Raw genomic sequence first — 23,651 nt, forward strand, 5'->3', positions numbered from 1 at the left:
TGTACCATGCTGTTCAGTACTAACAAAAACACTAGCAGAAATTGGTGTGTAAGTTGCACGTCAGAACTGCTGTGTACGTGTTTTGAATGTGTCACATTTATATAAGTTCCGTGTAGAGTTTGTTTGTTTATTGTTTATTCAAATAGAATATTTAAAGGTGGAGCAAATTACATCTGCGTAGTTGTCACAAGATTTCAGTTGCGTCCTGAACACGCCTACATATACGCCTTTTGTTGCTATATTCAACCAATCAAATGCTGCCATTGGCAGGTTACACAATGTCCAGTATTCAGAATTAAATAAATCTATCGCAAAGCATTGACACTTGTTTTAAAGTTTATATAAAGTTTATAAAAGATGCTTTAAAAAAACAATCTTGCAAAGTATTTTTCGTGACAAAAAAGTAGTCTAGTTAGTTATCTTGTAGTAGCCCTAGTAGTTTTTGCAACTATTAACTTACTGTAAAAGCTTAAAACGTTAGGCCTATAACGTAGCAAGGAAGGTAGATAGGTTGTTATTCTGCATTGTGTTGATTCAATGCATATCATACGAAAATCGTGAGAACGAATGCTATCGATAGCTTAAAGATGAAATGACTACTACTGTTGCCTTCCAAAAAACTTTTTGTTTACTTCCTCTTGTAGCCTTTGATAGACTGTGCCCGAAACTTAAACTATCCAGAGTTGGGGTTGCTGACTGCTGAGGCAATCAAACCAGAATATCAGTAACAATGATCATGGCCAAAACACTGCCTGCTTGAAAGCATAAGCTTTCAAGTGCATTAATTGTTCCAAAAATGTTTCTGTTCGCAAGCAGGCCTACCACAGGTAAAAGTAGGCTATGCTAGAGATTTTAAAGTTTTTATTTAACGAAATAACGACCTTATATATTTAGCATGTATTTCAGAATTTAATGGGTCGCTAACTGATTTAAAATATGTATCTGTAAACGTCTAGAAATAGTCTAAAAACACAGAAGTTTCAGTGTAATTAAACGTGTTTTTGTTTTGTATAGCCTACTTAGTTCAAGCCATAATACATAACCAAAACAACCATCATGAAATTTGTTGCTTGAGGAGGGTGAAGATTTCGTGCTTGAAGTCCATAGCACACGCTGATGCAAAAATAAGCATTGACCACCACGAAAAGCTTGTATTGTTACGAAACATGAAATGCCATCAACGTTATGTAACTTGTGTTGATGTGATGTAACGAAATGTTAATTGATCAAAATCATGTTAATGTACAAAAATCAGATGTTAACAATTTAATGTGGTCAAAAATAAATAAGTGTCACCAGTGTTATACAACTTCAACAAGTAGCTCTAACTTATTAGCGACTCCACGTGACAGAGCTTGTCTCAAAACAGCCCAGTCATTTTGTTTTTATTAAATAGATCTTACTTTCGTCATTGCAGAGCAGGTTTTAATTGAATTTAAAAACGTTTGGAGGTACACCGCATAAGTTGGTAGTTACTAAAATATTACTTTAGTGGGCTAATGCTTTGTAGGTTTGTCGCTGCAGTACATAACAACAGTTGAAATACATAGAGATACAGTAAACTATCACTTACTTCAACTTTTCACAACCATTTTGCTAATCAATGTCAATAAGGGCCATGGTAAGGAATTTACTTGGTGTATCACCAGCGTACGAAGTCTTGCGTTAATTTAACAAAAACAACAAAGAAATGTGTTGACCATTTTTAGTTTTAATGGATCTTTCATCAAAACATTGAAATAAACAATAATATGTACCGCTCTTTTATTTATCTTTCTTTTGGTACGGTACTCAGTATGATTGTCCAATTATTTGTAATTAATTCATCTTGGTTAACTTCGGTGAATATTGCGGCACGTTTTCTTCGGATTCATTTTAAACATTTTTTTGTCAATCAGATTTCAAACATTCTCAAAGCATTAAGATAACCAAAATTAACATCAAGCAGGCGTGACTGTGCAAAAAAGTCATGACAACTGTCATAAGACCAACTGATGACGGTCCAATTACAGAGCGAAACAAAATTAAGGCTACCAATTTGCTTATTTTCTTAATGAATAGATGTTTAAACTCTGCTAGGATTTTACTTCTTTTTAAAAGGATCGCAAAAATGAAAAAATTTATAGGCTAAAGGTCTGAAGGTATTTAACGTTCATTGCATCAAATTTTTTAGATCCTTGTTTGCATCCTCTGCTGCACAATAACTACTGAAGCGATTAAACCTGCGTTTTAGGTCATTTTACGTCACAATGTTCACTGTCAAACATCCAAACCTCACAGATGCTGGATGGGAGACAAATAAAATTAAATCTTTCAACCAGCATGCGTTGCCATTTTTACATCATTTTTTTCTCTAGCGACGTTGAAAGGATGTATGAAATGACTGCTTTTGGTGGCTCATTCATGCGTGTCAAACCTGGTGACCTGTAACTTGTGTTTCTTTACAAGTTACCTTTTTAGAACATTGTTGTGATGGAGCGTTGTCATAGCAAACAAAGTTTTGAAGATTTTATGTAACCACGACATTCTGTAGCCTTGGAATTCACCACCTTTTCTTGATTAAAATGTTTATTGGGTTGTTCGTATATTTAAAATTTTGCCACTTCGTGTAACTGTAACTGGACTGGATAAAACCAAGATATCCAATGGGATATGCTCTTAAAACCTATGCCATACAACAGACAAAATTTACTGTATCTTGTGTTAACAAATAGTAAAAAGAAAGATGCGTATTTTGACAGTTGTCATGCCCTAACAATGCTGAGGCCTTAAAGCAAACGATTCTGTTGTATGTTTTGTAATGTAATTAAATTGATTTGTATTTAGCTAAAAAACCGTGAAATTAAATTTTAGCTAATTGGAATAGAATTGATTCGGTTGAAATATATTCATTACCGTACAAAATAACTTACCATACATATATTGTACACTATGCCTATAGTGTTTTAATTTCTTTCTGCTGTGCTTTTGTGGCCAACCGTTTGCCCTGGGTCACTTCTTTGGCTGTAGAACTGTTAATCTTTTTTGTCGGGATTGTTTTTAAAAAATCGGAATTCCCCCATTTTAGAATCTTTTCTGAGCGAATATTTTCAGATTTCGCACTATGATGACGCCACAGGATCTGGAGTTTGACCAGATGCTAAGTAATTGTGACGGGACTATTACGCACTTTCTGTCAGTTCAAGAGACTTCTTTTGCTTCATGAATGTTTTTCAGTACATTTTGAGCAACGTTGAACAGTGGTAAGATGTAGAGTAGTTGCCAGCTGTTGCTTAAATGTAGTTTTATCAATTACTGCTTAAGTTATGAAGCACTGTCAGTCGGATTGTAAAATTCAATACATCAACAAATCCTTATTGTTTTAATTTCAGGATATTGTTAAACTTTATGCTGCATTAGCTGCAATGTTGGGAAAAGGTCAGAGAAGTTAGTTGCGTTTTAGAGTCGTACTTGTATTTTTTTTTTTAAATAAGGTCAGATGATAAGTGCCTCAAAGTCAGAATCAAGTCTTTCCATCACTGTGATAGAACCTATAGTTTGTCTTTAGCACATGACTTGACGATAAAACCTTTTCCTCGGTCAAGAAAATTTCATTTCACGGTCTCATAAAATTAGATGTTTTTGCTTACAGATTGGTGTCGGAAATTTAATTAAACTACGTCATCTATGTTTTGATGATTTTTTTGTACGAAAAAAAACTAGGAAAATGTGGCGGATGCAGCACAATTTTTAAAAATATTTGAAACGCATACAAATGGTTCCGTTTAAAAGATAAAAAAAAACGCTTGAGATAATTTTAAATAAGTCACGAAATTTAGCTTCCGAAGCCTGCAATTTTTCCACTAAGAGAAGACACACCTGAGAAGATTTGAATAAAAGATAATATAGGTTTATGTTTGATTGACCACTGTTGCGGAGCGCGTACTGCCGTACTTTACGCTTCAACTGTTTTTTAGTCCTTTGCTGGAAAAGCGGAAAAAAAAAATGAAATTTTTCCTGAGCAAAAATTCATTAAATTGAAAGAAAAGCATTTTGCGATGTAACATATTTCCATTCAAACAAGTTTTGCCTTAACTGTTAAGGCTTAACAGGTAAAAAGTTTTTTTGTGGCAAAGTAGGCTATAAAAAGGTATGAATTAAGAAAACCAAACTGAAGTACGTTTAAAGTTTTTTAACGTTGAATCAACATAAAAATGCTCTGTTTTATAAACTGGCAAAACTACAAGAGGTTTAGAATTTTGAATTTATGGTTAGTTTTTTTGTTTAGCTGAAACAAAGACCCCAGTTTGCTTCTTAACATTGTGAAAAGCTTCATGACAATTGTAGATTTCAGATTTCATTTGTTGCTGCATGTGCTTGATTAATTGACTGCTGTGAATCATGCGCACAGATTTAGGCTAACTACTATACGAAGAACGGTTTAACGATTATCGTCTTAAACTCAACGCTTCAACTATGAATCATGAAATTGAGTTTGATTTCTCATTTTTTCCTTAGTTTGATTTTTCAGTTTCGTACAACTCAGGTTTAAAGGCAGTTTTGATTTGACAGATAATTTTTGAACTTTCAAAAGTCACTTGTGAAGAATGAATGCAGGTAGTCTGAATGCGTGACGTCAATCACCTCTGAATGAGTCAGCAAATTACAAATTTAGACTTACGTTGTCAATCTTCCTGCAACAGGCTATGACGTAGTCGATTGCACCAGACCGTAATCTGGGAGATGGTTTTACATGAGATCAGTTGAAAAAAATCAGTCAATGTTTCAAACATGTTTTCGTTGTAATCTATAAGTTTAACGTTTTTCTGTAGTCTGTTGTAACATTCAATTGAAAATTGTTAGAAATCCCGCGTTCCTAAGTTATGCGTTCGAACAAGAAAAACTTAGTAAAGTTTTTTCAGCTTAGGTAAATCTTGTTGTTACACTATGTAAAGTTTATTTCGTTAAAGGTCCAATTGCGTTGATATTCGTGAAAAAAGAGTTCCATTTTATTAGAAACACTTGTGAGAAGTTGCAAGATATGCGAAGCATTGCATCAAAACTCGTAATACTAATGCATTGAGTAGGCCAGGGTGACTCAATTAATGTTAACAAAGGTCCGGTTTTACAAGTTGAATGTTTTTAGCGGTCCGGTAAATAAATTATTTCATACGCAACCACGAAAGTTAAACTATCAGTGGCAGTACCGAACCATTTGTTTTAGGTAAAATGTATCTCGACTTGAATTTGTGACAAAGTGTTCAGGGGTCTTGATGGCTTAGCTACTAAGATAATCACAGAAAATTTTGTTTTCCAGTAGAAATATGTTTAAAAAGGCCCTGAAACGTGGCAATGAGGCTATTCTTCGACAAGCCCGAGGTCCACCATCAACACCCAGAAGGTCCGGATTCGGACCGCGGTCCGCTGGTTGAGTAGACCTGGAGTAGGCTATACCAGGTTATGTTCTGCTCACTAGTGTTAGTCAGGAATGATGGACAGGGGACAAATCGCCCTTCTTGCCAAGAAAATATGAAAACTACCTAATCTTCTACTGCTTATGTTTGTATCAAAATTACAGCGCTTTAACTAATTATTTGGAATGACGATGGCCGATGGGCTTACAGTAATTTTTTTTACTTGGCATGAACCTACAGTTAAATTTCTGGCAAACCTGCGTCATTATGCGTAGGCCTGGAAGAATTTATGACTTAGCTATGATTTGACGTCAAATCCAGCTAGCTAACCGTCCTTTTAATATAAAATGAACGCCTGCAAACGCTGAACCAATGTAAAAAGGACGAAGTTAGCTAGCTTGGAAGTGTAGGCTGCCTTGTGAGTTTATTTTGAAATTATTGCATCATAAACTGTCACAGATGACACCAGTTTTCACCACATTAAAAAACGAACAAGCTGAGTCCAGCGTAGGAGGTCTAGCTCAGATGTTATAAAGAAATGCTTGGCTAACTGTTCTGCTAGTATTCGAAAGGCCTATTAACTTTAAAGAGGCATTAAACTTTCTGCATTTCGCAGACACTAAAAATTGAATCAAGATAAAGTTGACAGTGATGTTCAGCCACTTATATCGGATGTCAATATAAATACCTGTTACAAACAAACATAAAGTAGGCTATATAATGTATAAGATATAAAATAGGCTAAATCTCGTTAAACATTTAAAAAAAAGGTAAAAGCCGGATGTCTTGTCATGTTTAACCGTAAGCAGTAGCCTACTCTACAAAACGACTCGGGTACTACTTTAGGAACATGGAATAAATTTTGCTCTTTCAGTAAACAACTGTGTTTTGACTATAAACTTCGAAAGCAGGATCTTTAATCAAGCTTATTTAAAAAATCTTTAGCTTACTTCTTAACTGAGCGAGTATGACGACTTAACTTTTGTAGTCTACATCACAACTCAATCAGCTGTTTTCGTAATTATTCGTTTTTCTTCGGTGGTCAAGGAGTTGTCTTCCAAGCCTCTCTGTCATTTAACAGAGTTACGAAATCATTGGTTTTGAACTTTGGAGAGCATTTAAAACAATAAAATGTCGTATTTTTTTTCTAAGATTTCTAAGTTTAGAAATATTGATCAACTGTGACTAAGTGCTTTAACATTTAAAAACTTATCAGTCAAAATGGTTGTCGACGTTGGTATGAAAGGAAAAGAGGCTGAGAAACTTTCTGAATCCACCGAGTTGCCCTCTTTTGTGGCACTTTCTCTTCCGGGGTCCCCTGAAAAGATGTCACCATCATGTGAGGTATGTATTTGAGGAGAAATGTATTTGCGCTTTACTTTGCTTCGTTCAAAAGGTTATTTGCAGCTTGAAACCAGGCTATTTGAATCTCCTCTGTAATCGACGAATGGGAGCAGCCGTAAATGTGAATTGCTTTTTCGCTTATTCTCAAATCTTCTTATTTTCAGGGATTGGCAGAAGTGAAATCCGGTTCAAGATGCAAACGCAAGGGGCACTGCCTTGTCATTGTCCTTATCATTTTGGCCCTGATAGGAACGTGCGTCTACTTCGCCATCTCAGCCCACAAATATAAGCGCCATGCCTTGGAGTGTCGTACCCGGCACAGACTTGACGAAGTAAGTCAGTGAAATAGTTGAAGTCGATATATAACCACTAACCAGTTTTAGTTTTAATTGGAGCTCAATCTAGATTTTAGAGCCATTGCATTATGAGACCTCAATCTTTGGTTTAGATTGGAGAATCATGACAAGTTTTACAATAATTTTGAATATGGTATTTAAACCAATAGTTACCAACCTGGAATGCACGGCCTCTCCCTTCCGGGTGCGTGGAAAGTTTTAGAGTAGTAGTAAACACTCCCAGACAGCCACTTAGCCTATTCAACTAGGCCTATGTCTTGCTTTTGTAGCTGAAAGCTATACAGTAGGCTACAATAGATTTTGGCATGCCAGCAAATATCGATCTGGGCAGATAATTCCCAAACACTTCCTATCTTTTTGCCAAGTGATAAATTACTACAGCAGTAGCCTATTATTGCTATTTTTCAAAGGTTTGTTGTTGTCTATTTACTGAACATATGTAGGCTAAGGTTTAATATAGCCTATAGTACAAGACGATAATGGGTGGAATGCCATCTTTCCAGCATAGAAAGGTAAACTTAAATTATGATTAGTTAAGTTTTTTTTGACTTATTTGATCAATGTTTCCATGTTTGGCCTTTAGTAAGCAGTTATAGGTCTAAATAATTAATAAAAAGATTTATCTATTAATAGGCTCAGTCAGGCGCGGATCTAGGAGTTTTTTTCGGGGGGGGCCAGAAAATTTGAAAATCAATTAAAAAGAAAGAAAAAGATAAAGCACATATGAACAATAATGATACTACGACATATAGCCTAGATATGATATAAAATAGACATTAAAACAGCCATTTTCATCAATTGTGAATGTTTAAAAAATAAATGTTGCTTCAATAAAAATTGCTAAGCATGCAAAGTAAACTTGAAATCTGGTTTAAAACCCTGCATGGAGTATCCATGACCAATTGGATATATTTTATGTTTGCAGGCATATACGTAATTGATTGAAATTATAAAGAAGACTAAAAACTATAAAACAGGCATTCCAGTGGCGTGGCTAGAAATTTTGAAAGGTTTTTTTTTATGACGTCGGGCGGGCAAAGCCCGCCTGCGTGTTCGCCTAAGACGACACCCAGCAGCGGAGGTCTGGGGGGCCTCCCCCTGAAAATTTTGAAAAGTTACTTTAAATTTTGTGCATTCTGAGAGCATTTTCAACAAAAATGTAGGTATGAATATTCTTATAAAATGGTGCTGTCCGGTGGCATAACAAAAGGATAAGATCATGTTTTCTTCGGCATTTTTCGGAAATAAAGCTAAGTCTCTATGTTTTCTTGTTGCTAATTCCTGGCTGAGATATTTGAATGTTTGGTATTGGCAAAACTCGCTCATTTAATGCAGTTTCATTTAAAGTTAAGTAAACTTTGTTTTAGAGACATAAAGAGACTGAAAGCATCATTCTCAATATCGTGACGTCACACGCGTACTAAAGGGGGAGGGGTTGAAACCCTCAACCCCCCCCTGGCTACGCCACTGAGCCATTCAGGGGTTTCAGATTGTTGCAACTGACGCCATTTGGTTCAGCGTTGGTTTCAGCTCCAACAAATGTTACTATTAAAATGTATTTGAAGTTGTATGAAAGAAAATAACGGAGTCTGATCGATGGATAATTTCAACCATAATAAGAAAAAACTATCCCCCCCGGGGTAAGTTAAGTCCGCCGTGGGACTAACATCAGCTGTTTAAAAGCATATCAAACCATTTGATGCGGAAACATACAATTTCAACAATTTCTCACAAAATTTCGGGGGGGGCCCGGGCCCCCTGGGCCCCCCCCATAAATCCGCGCCTGGGCTCAGTAGCAGAGAAGCCTCCGATCGCTTTAAAATGTTGTACGGTATAGCTCATGCAAGCATTTTCTAATGAACCCAAACGAATAGATAAAAGTAGTTGAAAATTGTAAACTAATGTTCTCTTAGAAGCAAAAATTATCTATGTTTTAAACGTTTTCTGTGAAAAGGTAAAAATGACGATGAGTCTGGTTCTCTGACGCGTTATAAAGTGTGAAATAAGAAATATTAAAAATTGTGCATCTGCTATCAGCTGATGAGGACTGATACAACTTCATAACGCTTCATTAAAAACCTTGCTGTATGCAGGACTCCATGGATATGAGGGAAAAACATAAAGATGGAGACAAATGGGAACAGATTACGAAGATTATTGAAACATGCGTGCGTGCACAGGATGGGACCCGAGTAAGGGTCGACGTGGTTTGTCTCAAGAGAAATGTTCAGAAGATATTTAGTCCGTTTCCTTTGTAGGCTATCGAATATCTCATACAGCATCAATTGGAAGAAAACGTGATCCACTATAAAAACTAAGTGCTCTTGAGACTTTTCGTAATCAAACAGTATTATTAACCACAGCTTGTACAAAAACTAATCGACTTTTTAAAAGAGGTGGAGTGAAGAACCTTTTGTGACAAAAACTGCTGTCTTTTTATTGTGTCATGTTTGTAACATAAAGATGTTCATGCAATCGCTTAGCAATATGTTTAGGACTTTTCAAGTATTTAAAATTGTTCGCTTTGGTCAGGTTTAACCTAAGAAAATTAACTTATAAAAAATAAAAAAGAATAATAGGATTGTTCCAAATATATTATTAGTAGTTGTCTTAATAATGAAGCCTACTCCGACTCTGCTTTAACGTTACAATAATCTCTTAAGGTTTACATATCAAACTGTTTGCTTCATTCTTTATCAGAAAAGTTGTGGAAGTTCTTTTAAAATGACTTGTTAATTAATTTAAATTAAAAGAAAAACTACTTAACAAATCCCGCGCAAATAAAATATATAGTTTTTATAACAAATCTTTCTACTTTTTCAAAAACATGAAATTAACCTTTTTGTTTTGAAATTTTTTGATCAAACGTCGTGTCAACTATGCAGTTGTTATTCTTGTAAATTGATCCTTAAATATCATTTAACTTCATCCGTGATTGTGAGTGATGTAATGCAATGCACCGTTGCACTTATTGTAAGCCCATTATATGCTATTACGGTGATTCCCAATGATTTAAACATTTAACATAAGGCAAGGGTCATTTAACATTGTAATGGTATAAAATTGTGATAGTAGACCTAGTATTAAAACATATTTTTAGAGAAAAGCCGAGATAATATTTTGGGGGGTGATTGCCCCCCAAGACTTCGTGTCTGGTCTAGCTATGAACATCCGAAAAGTCTGTGTCATCTGGCATTATAGGAGCGATTGTTTTAGCGTTTTTATTGTACAGATAAGTAACTTCTCGTACGTGTTTTTAAAAGTTGGATTGCGGCGTCTATGGGTTACATCGTAATACAAAGCGTATTGTAAAGAAAAAAAAAATGGATTGTGGATTTGTTCGTTGTTGGTGATTTTAGCAAAGTCACAACCGTTTGATTTCTCAAGACAGATTTGCCATCTTCCTAGTGGTTTGTATTGCGGCTACATGCGCTGGAGCTTGGTCTCCTCCATCACGTGGAAAACTAACAGTGGTCAATAGAAAGACATCTTGAGCGGGCAACGTTATGGTACAGCAAGAAAGCACCTGATCTTCATTACCAGTTAATATGCTACTGGTAATGTTTATCCTTAAACAACTGATGTTGGCTGCTTGAGTAGAAAGAAAACAGCAACTGATATATTTTTAAAGACTTCGGTGACAAAATCTTCGAGTCTGACAAGAAATCGAGCCCACGCCCATTAGAACCAGCGGAGAAACACCCACCAGCCAATCCCTAAGTGTCTGCCTTGTTCAAAGCGCTGAACGTTAAGTCTAGGCTACACTAGGTGTTTTAAAGCGTGGTGTCTTGAAATCAGTTTGAAATGGTGGAATTTTAAGCTATGGTGCTGGCAACACTGTAAGACAAGATCGCTAACATGGTTGCCACTTTAACGGGAAGAAATTCTGCCACTGCATCTAAAACCTCGAACCAATCAGAAGCTACGTTGTCAGTGACGTCAACCAATCAGAACATGTTATAAGAGGCTACCGTCCAATTGTGACCTTTTTAGCAATCAGCCAGAGTTGATTATCACTTTGAACTTTGTTTGGTAACTACAGAAGAAAAAAAAGCAATAGCAGTGGTGGGAATCAAACCCACGTAATTGAAATGACTACTTTTTAGTCCTAACCCCTGAGCCAACCAGCTGACAGAAAATCCATCACTTCATTTGCTTTGTATCATCATCTTTTGGCCCTTTTTCACGTCACGGAAAACGTAGCTTATGATTGGTTTGAGGTTGCAAAAGTTTTTCTTGTTAAAGTGGCTACCGCTAAGATACCATCTCAAAGTGAATCTAGCTTTGATCAACTAACATTCAAAACCAATGTCATCCATACAAGGTTAAGTCAATGTATTCACCGATCCACCACGTCACTGGAAAAGTTAAATGTGCACCACATGAAACGATTCAAAGAAGTTACATAACGTAAGCAAAATCAACTATGAAACATCAGGTGGATTTACAGAATGCTTTCCAGTGTTGGATAATTGACCAAACACTGATGCAACTTTTGATGATATCACCGGTTGCTTACTTCATCATTACGTTTCTGTTGCTTTTTAAATAAATTGTGATTCAGATTTAAGTGAAAGATTCCAACTCGATAGCGCCACCACTCGGTGATACTTAATCATGATTCAAGACAAAAAAAATGACTTTTTTTCAAGCGTGCCTCGTATTGTGACGACAAATTGGAACGATTAAAGGCCTGAACGATTTGTAAGGATTGTCAATTTACTTATGAACAGTCAATTAAGAAGCTGCAAAGATGGCAAGAAGGAATTAGATCATTTGGGAGATTATTCCGTGCACATTTCAATTGGCAAAATAATTATACGATAACTTAAAGCAATGATATATTAGGAGGTAAAAGTGATGTGTGTTTGTGGGTTTCAAAAATTTTGTGTATTTCTGGCTACTATAAAATACAATCCCTATAAGTCGCAACAACATACTAAGGCAGAACTTGGCAGAGCAGATACAAGTTACGTTCAGTGACTATTGTGGGCTTAGCCTCTCGGCAGTTCATTGTACTGTAGCAAGAATTGACAGCCTTAGGCACGTGTTTCGCCATGAGATTGGGCTCATCAGAATCGCACCACTTATTCATGTCACAGAGTTATCGACTGCTGCATTTACTAGTCAATTGAACTTTTGCCGTTGTGAAGCACCAGGAAAGGAATTATGTGGAAAGGAGCGTTCTTCCTGGCTCTCAGCACAAATCTGATTGTTCGCTATTCTAGTGAGTACTCAGGCTTGTGCAATCTGCCAGTAAGAAGGCTACTTTCCACATATTTGGTGTTTTGTTGGTTTAAAAATGAGGTGTTGGTATATTTCACATTGATAGAAAAAAAAACACGTTGTGAAACTTATCCCAGCGAGTATGTGTGGTATAAACAGGGTCTCACGAAAGTGTTAACATTCAGGGGTGACAAATTTTCTGAGAAATGCCTTGCTGGCGGTTAGTCTCCATGACAACGCAATATAACAACAATCGTCCACATTAGATTCCAGCTGGATTGAATTTTCAAACAAAACCGTCCCGGACGGCAAAATCTGTCATGTTTACATTATTTTTACGCTATCCAGACAGCAAGTCGGTTGTTTTTTTTATGAAGATAATGATCGAATTCTGGCAAGGTAACAAATGAAGCTCGGCGGGCGCAAAGTGCATTTTGATCGATTTAATGTAACAGGATGTCAAGCAGATGTCATTTCGTTTAAGCTGATACGGGTTGTAAGGCAAGACAATTGATGCAGCCGGAAGGCAAATACTGAAGGTCTGTGGGATAAAAAAAATTGGCAACTTTTGTAGAAACGACAACAAGAAATTAACAAGAACATGATGTGCGATTACACGTTAAATCAAAACTCCTTCTACAGAATTAAAAAAATGTTAAAATTATGATAAATGTTTAGAGCGAAAAATTACCCCAAACCATCAGCATGACGACATTATTTCATAGCGATTCGAAATACAGCAACGAAAAAAACAGATTCTTCTTAAAGGGTGGCTAACGATCAATAACAAATTCAACTTTTGGCAAGTTACAGTTAGTGCTTTTCGAGGTTTGATAGTTGATCAGACAAATACAACAATAAAGTGGCAATGAAATCGAGAGCTCACGATCTCAACATTATTTCTTTTTGAATTGAATCAAAGTTGCGCTGAATTACAGAGTCGTATTAGTGATAAGCCGCCAACAAAAAGAAAGGGTGTTTAGCATAACAAGCTGGCTGCTGCTTTAGAATCAATCCCAATTATGTCGGAATCGTTTAGATGAAATGGACATTTTGGAATACTTTAGTGGTCTTCGAACCCAGGCATCGGGAAAGACCTAGCGAAGGTCTCCACATCGTTTCGGAGCTCTGCTATCTTCTTGACGGTAGTAGGATCTTCTTTGATGAAGTTAAGGAAATCTGATAGTTTGCCTGGAAAAAAATTCGCATCGTTAAACCAAGGCTTCGTTTCAACAGCTGGCACACGTAGCCACATAAGCGGCAAACCCCAGCTGGCAGTCTGTCTTTTTTCATTGAAATAACGTCTTCAGACGTTAAATCGATAAAAAAACCTTTTCGCTAAACAGGCATCTTAGGAGCAAGAAAATACATTCTCCCAGCAACAAACCGAGTGCACGGAGATAGAAGATGAACGACAAGGAGCGAGCATCGGAAAATAAAGATCTGGTGGATATCTTCGAGCGAAGGAGATGAAGCGAACAAGCTGGTAGGTTAGCGTTGGGCCTTTTAACATGAAAACGACAACTTTTTATTTTTGCGTAACACAAGTTTGTAACACAGTGTGTAACACAATGTGTGTAGCACAGTATTACACAGTGTGTGTGTGTAACACAGACAGAAAACACAAGTTTTCAAGCTGATTAAATTCATTGAACGTTTTTTGGTTACCCCGAATCAAACAAACAGAAAGTGAATGACAAAAGGCTTCTTGATTAAAACACAGATCTTGTGACATAAGGTCACTTCGCTACTTACTGGTCTGCTTCTTCGCATCAAGAGCAATTTCAACACCTCGGTCTAGAAACTCGACGACATCAACAAAATCCTTCTCCTTGAATTGTCGAGACGTCAAAGCAGGAGCACCTGGAGCACAAAGACACACACGAAAGGTAGCAGTTAGTTCTTCGCACTGCGGGAGGGCGAATTAAAGACAGTAACCTAATAAGTTGACTATAAACGAAGCAAAACTGTTAAGACAGTAGCTGCCGTGCTTGGTACTGTTTGCTGAGGTAGAAGAGCCACATTTCAGCACATGGGTGTTGAGGATAATTTGGGCCCGGTACCAATAAGATCCTGGGGGCCCAAATCAAGATACTTCCTCAAGTTCCCAAAACCTTTGGAAAAGTTAAGTGCCCCTAATTTAATCCCGGACCCGAATCCAACAGTAACCTCTGGACCCCCCTGTCAACGGTAGTGTTTCTGGAAACAAACGCCAGTCACATTTAAAAATTAAGGTTAGAAGAACATTACAATCCAACCTAGTCTGAGACCACCGGGCACCAAGGCACTTTTATCTCCAGGCACGCTGTTCTTGTTGACGGTAACGGAAGCGAGTTCTAGAACCTTCTCCGTCCTGGCGCCGTCGATCTTCTTGGGTCGAAGGTCAACCAGAACAAGATGGTTGTCAGTTCCACCTGAACCAAGCAAGTTTCCAAGATGAAACAAAAGAAATTCTATAGGCGATGGAATTAATATTATTGGATGTAATCTATTAAATCAGGGGTGGACAACCTTTTTAACACAAGGACCAGTTAGGAAAATGTAATGCTTACAGGAGTGCTGCTCATCAAATAAACACTAATTCATATTTTCAGCAATGGAGTTTATCTTATTGAAATTTTGTACAAGGATGTCATCCTCTTGCAGTGAATTCAATTCAACCTAGATTTCTACAGGCGCAAAACTTATTTCACAGGTACAGGGGAGTGAAAAGACGGTCATATCACTTTTTAAGCTTCGAATTTGTGTAAATCGAAATGAAAATAGCCTTATTTGGGGAAAAATAACTGGAAGAAGATGAAGGGCCGCACAAAACATGGAAAAGAGCCGCATGCGACCCGCACGTTGCCCACCTCTGTATTAAATAAACACTTGCTACGTGATACCTGAGATCAAGGTGTATCCTTTCTTAACCAGTGTCTCAGCCATTGCGTTGGCGTTCTTCAAAGTTTGGATCTGGTAATCTTTGAAGTGAGGTTCCATGGCCTAAAATGAAAATACTTTTCGTTAACACATTTAAATTTCAAAAAAGTCGAGATAAAGACCAAGCTTTTTTAAAGCAAAATGAAGAGAAAAATTTATTGCCCACACAGTCTTTGCATTTCCGTAAAATGTCCAAGAAAAAATGGTGAGACTACATTGGCAACGTCATGTCGATTTTTGGTTTGACCAATTTGATTCTAAGAATGCAAAGGTGAAAGGCCGAAAATTGCAGCAGCGACCCCGCAAGACCAGCTCACAGGAGAAAAAAACTAAAGGTAGTGGAAAAAGAGAGCACGCACCAACAAAACGATGTAAGCAGTAAGCTTTGCTCTGTTCTGATGACTTTCACCGGCAAAAATAATTTACTACTTTCTGTGAAATAAAGCCACCGGCGGAATAATACGAAACACAATCCGCATGGTACGAGATCTCACTTGTTTAAGAGCCACAGCCACTCCAGCAATGGCAGGGTTGTGTGGGCCACCTTGCAAGCTAGGAAAGACCGCGAAGTTGATGCGGTCCTCGAGATCGTACATGACTGGTTTTCCGGTCTTCTTATTGACACGGCGCACGCCCTTTCTGAGAGAATGCATGGAGCAGATGATTGAGAAAGAAACATATTCCCAGACAGCAAATCAATCGTTTTTTACATTGATTCAACGTCTGCAGACGTTAAATCAATGCAAAAAATGATAGATTTGCTGTTTGGGCTACGATAATACAACACCAACTGACGTTAAATCAATGTAAAAGAGCAGTGCACCACATTGCAAATGTTGACTTTAAACTAAGCAGTCTTTTAAAACTTCGGTATTAAACCACGTTGAGACGAAAAGCAATAGCCACGTCACTGGTCACGTGGTCGACTTATTGTTTCGTCTGCGGCAAAAATGAAACACCACGTAAAAAAATGAAACGTGCAATAAAGTTGGCAAGCAAACATTGTCTTCCAACATTAAACATTTTCAATATTAACTGCGCCGTGAAGGGTGGTTTGCAACATTATTAATACGTTTCAGAACAGCAGCGCAACATGCTTATAAATCAGACGCAACGACGCGCCATTGAACCATGAAAGTACTTAGCTTAAGCTTTATTGCTAACTTATCGAATAGCCGGTCTGCGCTAATGTTGTTGTAACATTGCTTAACATCAGTATTTCAAAATAACGTTCAGCTTAAGGAATAAGATGAATCAAAAAAGGAACCTTGTTGCGATCAACGTTCAAGTTAGGAGTGCGAAGAAAGCCGCCAGCAAGCCGGATCGAAATTTGCTGACGTCCAATCCTTACACGGGGCATAAAGAACGGAAAATCATGAAAGAACTAACTAACTAACTAATACCGTACCTTATAACTTCAATTTCTGAAAAATTTCGAATGAAGATCAGTAGGACGCTAAAACTGATCACTACACGGTAGAAGATAGACGCTAAAAACAAAGAATTGCTAACCTGAAGAAGATAATACCAGCTCTTGGGCCACGCAGGGTCTTGTGGGTAGTCGTGGTCACCAAGTCGCTGTACTCGAAAGGAGACGGGACCAGCTTAGTAGACACCAGTCCACTGATGTGCGCCATATCAGAAAGAAGATAGGCGTTGCACTTGTCCGATATCTGTAAATCGATCAAGACCAATTCAAATAATACAAAGTTTGGCTTTACAGGAGTAGAGTTGGGCTTTTCCCGCCTTTTTTTGCCATTCTAAACTACTTTCAAAACACCAGTCACGTATTTGCAGCCGGCTTGACTAATCGTAAATACTAAAACGGAAATTAATAGCATGAAAATGATACTTTTCCACAGCTGAACATAAGAACGTTATGACAGCCTTCGGTTCCAAATTGTAAAAATAAAAAAAAATTACAATTTTGGTAGTGACAATACTTTGTTGAATCACACAAGCAATCACACGAGATCTCATACGCCATCATCATCATCATCACACGAGATGAAGAATAGAATCAGCACTGCATTTATCACTTTACAAAACAAAAATGTAATTTCTTGTAACTTTTCTTATTTTACAACATTATAAATGCTTTATCTAACGCTGGATAGTTTCGTGTGCTTATAAGCAAGTTCACTAAAAGTTAAAAATATTTTACGAAAAACTGAAGTTTGGATGCACATCAAAATTTTTTACTTCCATGAGGATGCTTATTGAAGCAACTTACTTCTCTCATGCCTTTGTAGTCGATGAGGCGAGAGTAGGCGCTCGCTCCCGCGATGATCATTCTCGGTCGAAAGAGCTTTGCCGTAGTGTCAAGCATGTCCATGTCAATGTACCCGGTTTCGGGCTGTGGAAAAATAGTGACAAAAAATCTTGTTTAAAAAATATGGATATTTGAATAGTTGGGGTCAAAACTTAATGGAGGCAATTAAATTAACCCGTGATAATGCGTCTGAATTAAATAGCAAAGCCTTTCAACCGAATCTCGGTCAGCCAAGCTTGGATCAGTATAAACCTCTGTTTTACTTTTATGTAGATGAGTCTTTGAGTGGAGCTTTCACCAGAAAAAAGACCGATTTGCAGCACAAATGCAACTACGCTACTAAATTATCATACACTCACATTCAGTCGATAGGGCATTGACTCGAAGTAGATGCTTGTTGATGATATTCTCTTTGCATCAGTCATAAATCCATGAGTTAAACTAAACAGTAAAATATAATTATTAATTATGAGTTTGTGTCGTGTCCACTGTCCACGCATCTCCATTGATTGAAGATTTTGAACAAGTGGACTGGAAACTAGTTTTGTGTTTTCCATGCATGACATTGTCTTGCTAAGACACAACACATGTTTCAATCAGGGTCAAATCACCGGTACCGCCTTTCGGAGTGTAAGGAATGGAGTGTCCCTACTTAACCACACAATGGATAAAATGATTTCATTTATGACACTATATCCATTGAGTAAGAAATACTGCTGTCAATGTTTGCTCCACTTTCAAAACCAAAAGGTTAACAATAAAATAAAACTTCACCAAAATATAAACTAAATACATTTCATGTTTAACATACGCAAATTCGAGATTCTACTCATTAGCAATTAGCATCAACAAAAAAAAAACACGACACAAAACACCTCAAATAAGTACGCTTTTGTGGAGACGTGTATCAAAGCAAATAGTAGTGCAACATGCTAATTGTTGAGTGCATTGATTGCTGTGGGAGTTTGTCATTCCACATCTATCAGCAATGGCTAAAAGTGCAACATATATGTAAGTACTGTATGTTGTCTTATGATCACTTCAAAACCATTCATACTTACTGGCCGCCATCAGGGAGATCCAAACCCATGACTCTGTCATGAGGTTTCAGGACAGCAGTGTAGACAGCAAAGTTTGCCGGAGATCCTATTGCGCACAACACACAGAAAATGTTATGGCTTTTATTATAATCATGCATATGCCTATGAATTGTATAGGGTCACATCTATAGCAAAAACTATATTCCAGAAGCTCAGGATTTTTCGTTAAGTTATGAATGGTGGTAAACTTTACCTATATAAAAATCTTAAATTGATTGATTGTTTTTTTTTTGTAACTTTCACATCTTGATTTATGCAAACCTTGCAAGCGAGCACACATCCCAAACCATAATGTCATCACGCAACAATAATTGCACTCTGTATATACAAAGTTACTCACCAGAATATGGCTGCACATTAACTCCCCACTCATCAGGGTTGAGGTCAAAAGCCTGGAGTGCCCGTTTTTGACATAAACGTTCCAAATCGTCCACATTTTCAGTGTTGCCATAGTAGCGACGCCCTTAAAATGTGACATTAAGCTCAATAAACTAAATGTCGCTGAAAAACATTACAAATCAACTGTTGTGCTAAACAATCAGACCAGCTAAGGATACTTTATCCACGACGATAGCAAATAGCAGTAAAATGAAGTTAATACAAAGCAAATAAATCATGAACCTATAGCCAGAATAAATTGTGATAACCAATGCATTTACTTATAAAATGTCAAATTGTCATGGAAGAGTATCTACATACCAGGATATCCTTCTGAATACTTATTGGTGAGGCATGACGACATGGCCTCGGTGGCAGCTCGAGAAGCGAAGTTCTAAATAATGTTAATGTCATAAAAATTAAAACACTTGCTCAATTCAAGCAAAGTGAAACACTTAGCAGATTTCATATGGATACTTCAGTCTGTCATAAGTGGAGCTTAAATCTATGTGTCCACAACTAAATTTCAATTTGATTATAAACATTGATTATAAACAAGCAGCCTGCCATTATAGGCATTGTACCAAGCCTTAAAGCAGCCGGCGGCCATCGCCGCTAAGTAGTGCTTGAATGACCGCCTGTGCTACCTCCTCCGTTGGCCAAGTTTGGCCGCCGGTTTCTTCTAGCCAATTATTTAATTTTGCAATAGAATGATCGTGGATTAAATGTCGAAAATATGTAGTATCAAAGAGTGACGCAGAATTAGGTCAGCGCATCATAGTCACTACTGTTGTATTGAATATATCCAGCTGCGATCACCAGCGCTGAAAGTCTTGTTTGCAATTTCCGATGTTTATTTTAACGAAGTGTTAATCCGAAGTGCTAATTTACATCGGCTGGCAATATTGTCGTTTTTATATCGATTCAATGTTGTCGGATATTGAATCGTTGTTAAAAAGGATAACTATGTTAGTTGACATCCGTGGGTAAAACAGGTGTCTTCATAGTTGAGAACGCTGTGGGTTAGTGACTTCAGACCCTCAGTGGTGACATCATAACGGAATAAATGGTCAGGTTTTATGAAAGGCGGTATTAACAATTTACTGAGCTGCGAGCAGTTAAAACAATTTAGGGTCGTTAGATGGTCCCGCAATACCGGATTACAATCCCGATAAAGCATTTAATGCGTGGTACAACGATTCTATTGCAGGACGTCGCCCAGACTTCAACAACGCTAAGTGATCATTTTAACATTGTTGCAAGTTTAATGCTATTTACTTGTGCTATCGTTATTGTATTTTGGCCTCCAAGCACGCAGATTTGGCCGCCGAGAGGGAGCTCTCGGTAGGCCACGATGGCTGCCGGAAAAAAAACACGAGTTTTAAGGCCTGTTGTACTAACCATAGGCGCCTAACTATTTTTTTGGCCGCGGGGGCGAAAGCCTGTTTTATCAACCGCAACATAAATTCCGCAAAATGTCACTCAGATGGATGATGTAATAAATATCGCAACTTATGACCAACCTGCTTTCAACTCGCTGTAAAACACCCGTTTTCATGTTGCAGATGAAACAAAAGCGTTTGCTCATACTCACACCTTTGATTGGGTTTCTATGGCAATAGTCATGTGTACGCCATGCAGCTTGCGCAAGTCCGTTGTAGCATTGATTATGCCGCGTGTGCGCAATGCGGTTTGTACCAGCCCTTGTTGCGTTGGTTATCGGCCGAGACTTCATTTTCACAGCGAGCGATTCACTGCCGTGACCATTCAAAGCAGGGGTTTTTCACAGCAGAGGTTTCGACTTTCGAAAGCGTTAAACATCGAGATAGAGTCGGTTTGCAAGCGCATAAAGCTAAACGCACGCTACGTCTATGCAGCAAATTGTGTTGTTTTTGGATGCATTCAACATCTGATGACATTGAATCGATGCAAAATGGTAGATTTTTGCTATGTGAGATTGTAGCATCACTACTCGCTTTAGTGATTATTTATCGCAAAGCTGTTGCGGTTTACATTTAAAAAATGTTTTCCTGCTGCCGATCGCTAGTTCATCTATTGTTTTATGTAGGCTACCAATACGGCATAAAAAGTTGCTCCCACGCAGAAATATGCGTGAGGGCCTGGCACCGACGCCCCCACGGCTTAGGCGCCCATGGTACTAACTGAACTGGTAAACATAATCTGCCAGCCAAAACACAACAACACAGCGGATGATAGGTGAAAGTTTCAAAAATTAGAACTGCAGTGTGCTTGAACTCATGCCATTTATCAGGGCACCATGTGTCTGTGCATCTGTAGAAACTACAGCAAGCGTAGGAAGCTGAATAGCACAATGTCTTTTGAAATGACATCAGACAACCAAACTCACTGGGACATTAGGTAGTACTTGTTACAAAATTCAACCCACTTTAAATGTAATGGCCTACTAGTAATAAAACTGTACTTTTCCAAAGTATTCAAGTTTCTAGTATTATACTTACATTCAGCTGTCAAAATTAAATATCAGACCACTTTCTTTAAATTGCTTCAACGCTTCAAACGTTACAAAAACTGCACCAGCTAGATAACTTACCTCTGATGCTATAAGTTCCAACCCACGAATCTGACGATCTTTTTCCTTTCTAATAATAGCAAGAATCTCAGGATCATCTTTTTCCAAAGGTTCTGTTCCAGTCCATTGAGAAGCACTTCTCTAAAAGTCAATGCAAGAATTATATGTAAACCTTTATGCATAATGCAGACAAAAAAATCTCTATACATTTCACAATTGAAAACAAATTATAGATACGGTTCCAATATGAATTATTATTTAACTTTGTCGTATCCAGGTTTCCACCTGGTGGTTGAAGATTTAGATTAAGTGGACGAGAAGGCAAGGAAGCCAATCTTTATGTCTACCTTCAGGCATGCCTTTTAAGTGTCCTGCCAAAGACACAGCCGCATGCTCTAGAGTCTAGAGCGGTGTCGAACCGGCGCCCTTTCGATTGTCGTTCCAGGACTCTCACCACTCGACTATGCAGCCAACAATATTTAATAAAGAGTACAGTACAATGTATTAATGCGGTTATAGAATAATGTGTATAAATAATTTTAGAACATTAAATATTTATTTGAACTTTCACATCGAGCAATAAATCAAAACCAGCACAAAAGGCAAGTCATGGCAAAAAGCAGTCAGGCTACTAAATAAGCACAATTAAAAATGTTATGGTACCGGTACTAATCTGAAAACACAAGTTTATACAAACCAGTGATGATAACAGCCTTCCACTTTCAGTAGCATTTTGAGCACATCTAAACAAGCTGACAGAAAATCTATGCATTGTTCTTGGATAACTTATAACACTACTTCACCAATAAAGCTGTTAATACAAAACATTAATTTTTTCAACGCTATTTGCATTAGACCAATTATAGGTCCATGTTTATTACCAAACATGCAAAAAATAAAACATACAATACAAGTAATACGTGATCACGATTTAACCCAGTTAACAGATACCGTAATTAATCTGGGTTTTTTTTTGCTGAGACTTTTCGGTCATTTGTCCAAAATGACTTGAAAAAATTCAATCATTTTTTATTCATTTTTTCTGATGAAAATATTTCTTTTCAAGTACAAACCAAAATTTGTACTTCCTGACTAGCTACAACATTAAGTTTCACTGAGAAACGTTGTTTTTTTCAGACATTTTGACCGAATTGACTATATATTTTTTCGGACATTTTGACCAAATTGACTTATTTTTTTCGGATATTCTGCTAAAAAATCGGTCAATGACCGAAAAAAAAACCAGACCGTAATGCTGTTGTGAAGAATTGTCAACGAGTTAATCACGAATGGCACCATTAAAATACCACAATTTAACAAGAGGGTCAGAATAGCAGAGAGCATTCATGTTACAATTTTTTGAGGATTGACATCTACATAATAAGTTGTAGATTTGCAAAGTTGGACTGCATCAAAGGTCAAGATATTTCGTTCAATTTGAATAGTGCAGGCACTAGCATAGCGAAGTAAGCCATGCAGCATACCAATTACCAAAGGCATCGTTGTATGCAACACGCAAATGGTTACAGGCACAAGAGAAATTACACCAAACTTGATTCCAAATTGACTTAAGCATGAAGTCTGTTAAGCGCATCCTCAATTCCTTCTGCAGTTTAAAATGTGGATACAGTTTCGCTTATCATAAACTGACCTTTCACTAGCATGGTAGACTATGGTAAACTATGTGTATTCTTGAACTGAGAAAGCTTTGCTTTGCCTTGCTGAGTCTCTTATAGCATCACTTTTTTTTAATGCTTTTGATGACTCACAAAGCGAAAGTTCAGGAAACTTGTCATCTTTTGGATTTTTTTCTTTGTGTTAAAAAGTTTAATCGCCCTTGCACTTGTAAGTGTTAATTGTAATTGTAGGACTATTTTCCCAAAAAATAAAGTTTTTTTTTCTATTTCGCTTCTAGGTTTGGTGGCTGTGCAATTTTAAGATAGTGGTAACACTGTTTTATCAATGTATATTTTAAACTTTTGGGTTTTGCCATCTTTCCCTTTTGTTGGTGTCAAATTCGTATGTTTACTTTGCCGTTTTGTACATGTTTGCGCCAGCAGCAAAAAATAAATTGAATTGAAAAATAAAATTGTTGAAAGTCTAATCTTG

General features: G+C 37.3%; 2 protein-coding genes across 2 annotated transcripts; one reads left to right on the forward strand and one right to left on the reverse strand.

Annotated features, from left to right (window-relative positions):
• Positions 1 to 6,547: 6,547 nt before the first annotated feature.
• On the forward strand, positions 6,548 to 10,428 carry LOC145787487 (uncharacterized). The gene is made up of 3 exons (XM_082599237.1): positions 6,548 to 6,737; positions 6,902 to 7,069; positions 9,187 to 10,428. Exons 1-3 carry the CDS (start codon positions 6,615 to 6,617, stop codon positions 9,349 to 9,351), a joined length of 456 nt encoding a protein of 151 aa, XP_082455363.1. The 5' UTR covers positions 6,548 to 6,614; the 3' UTR covers positions 9,352 to 10,428.
• Positions 10,429 to 11,413: 985 nt separating this feature from the next.
• On the reverse strand, positions 11,414 to 22,355 carry LOC145787150 (serine hydroxymethyltransferase, mitochondrial-like). Its single transcript, XM_082598880.1, has 13 exons — positions 22,240 to 22,355; positions 21,564 to 21,683; positions 19,313 to 19,385; positions 18,954 to 19,076; positions 18,575 to 18,659; positions 17,873 to 17,954; positions 17,475 to 17,597; positions 16,754 to 16,914; positions 15,736 to 15,880; positions 15,205 to 15,304; positions 14,578 to 14,733; positions 14,075 to 14,182; positions 11,414 to 13,510 (listed from the first exon to the last, which is right to left on the reverse strand). Exons 1-13 carry the CDS (start codon positions 22,312 to 22,314, stop codon positions 13,383 to 13,385), a joined length of 1,479 nt encoding a protein of 492 aa, XP_082455006.1. The 5' UTR covers positions 22,315 to 22,355; the 3' UTR covers positions 11,414 to 13,382.
• Positions 22,356 to 23,651: the final 1,296 nt, after the last annotated feature.

Source organism: Aplidium turbinatum, chromosome 18 (genome assembly GCF_918807975.1).
Source record: "Aplidium turbinatum chromosome 18, kaAplTurb1.1, whole genome shotgun sequence".
NCBI lineage: Eukaryota > Metazoa > Chordata > Ascidiacea > Aplousobranchia > Polyclinidae > Aplidium > Aplidium turbinatum.

Coding starts and splice junctions, on each gene's coding strand:
- LOC145787150 (XM_082598880.1), bottom strand. CDS start 22,314: ATGCATAGATTTTCTGTCAGCTTGTTTAGATGTGCTCAAAATGCTACT. Junction 18,660..18,953: donor TAATGTGCAGCCATATTCTG/GTGAGTAACTTT, acceptor TGTGCGCAATAG/GATCTCCGGCAAACTTTGCT. Junction 16,915..17,474: donor ACTACAAAGGCATGAGAGAA/GTAAGTTGCTTC, acceptor ATCGATTTACAG/ATATCGGACAAGTGCAACGC.
- LOC145787487 (XM_082599237.1), top strand. CDS start 6,615: ATGGTTGTCGACGTTGGTATGAAAGGAAAAGAGGCTGAGAAACTTTCT. Junction 6,738..6,901: donor AGATGTCACCATCATGTGAG/GTATGTATTTGA, acceptor TCTTATTTTCAG/GGATTGGCAGAAGTGAAATC. Junction 7,070..9,186: donor CCCGGCACAGACTTGACGAA/GTAAGTCAGTGA, acceptor TGCTGTATGCAG/GACTCCATGGATATGAGGGA.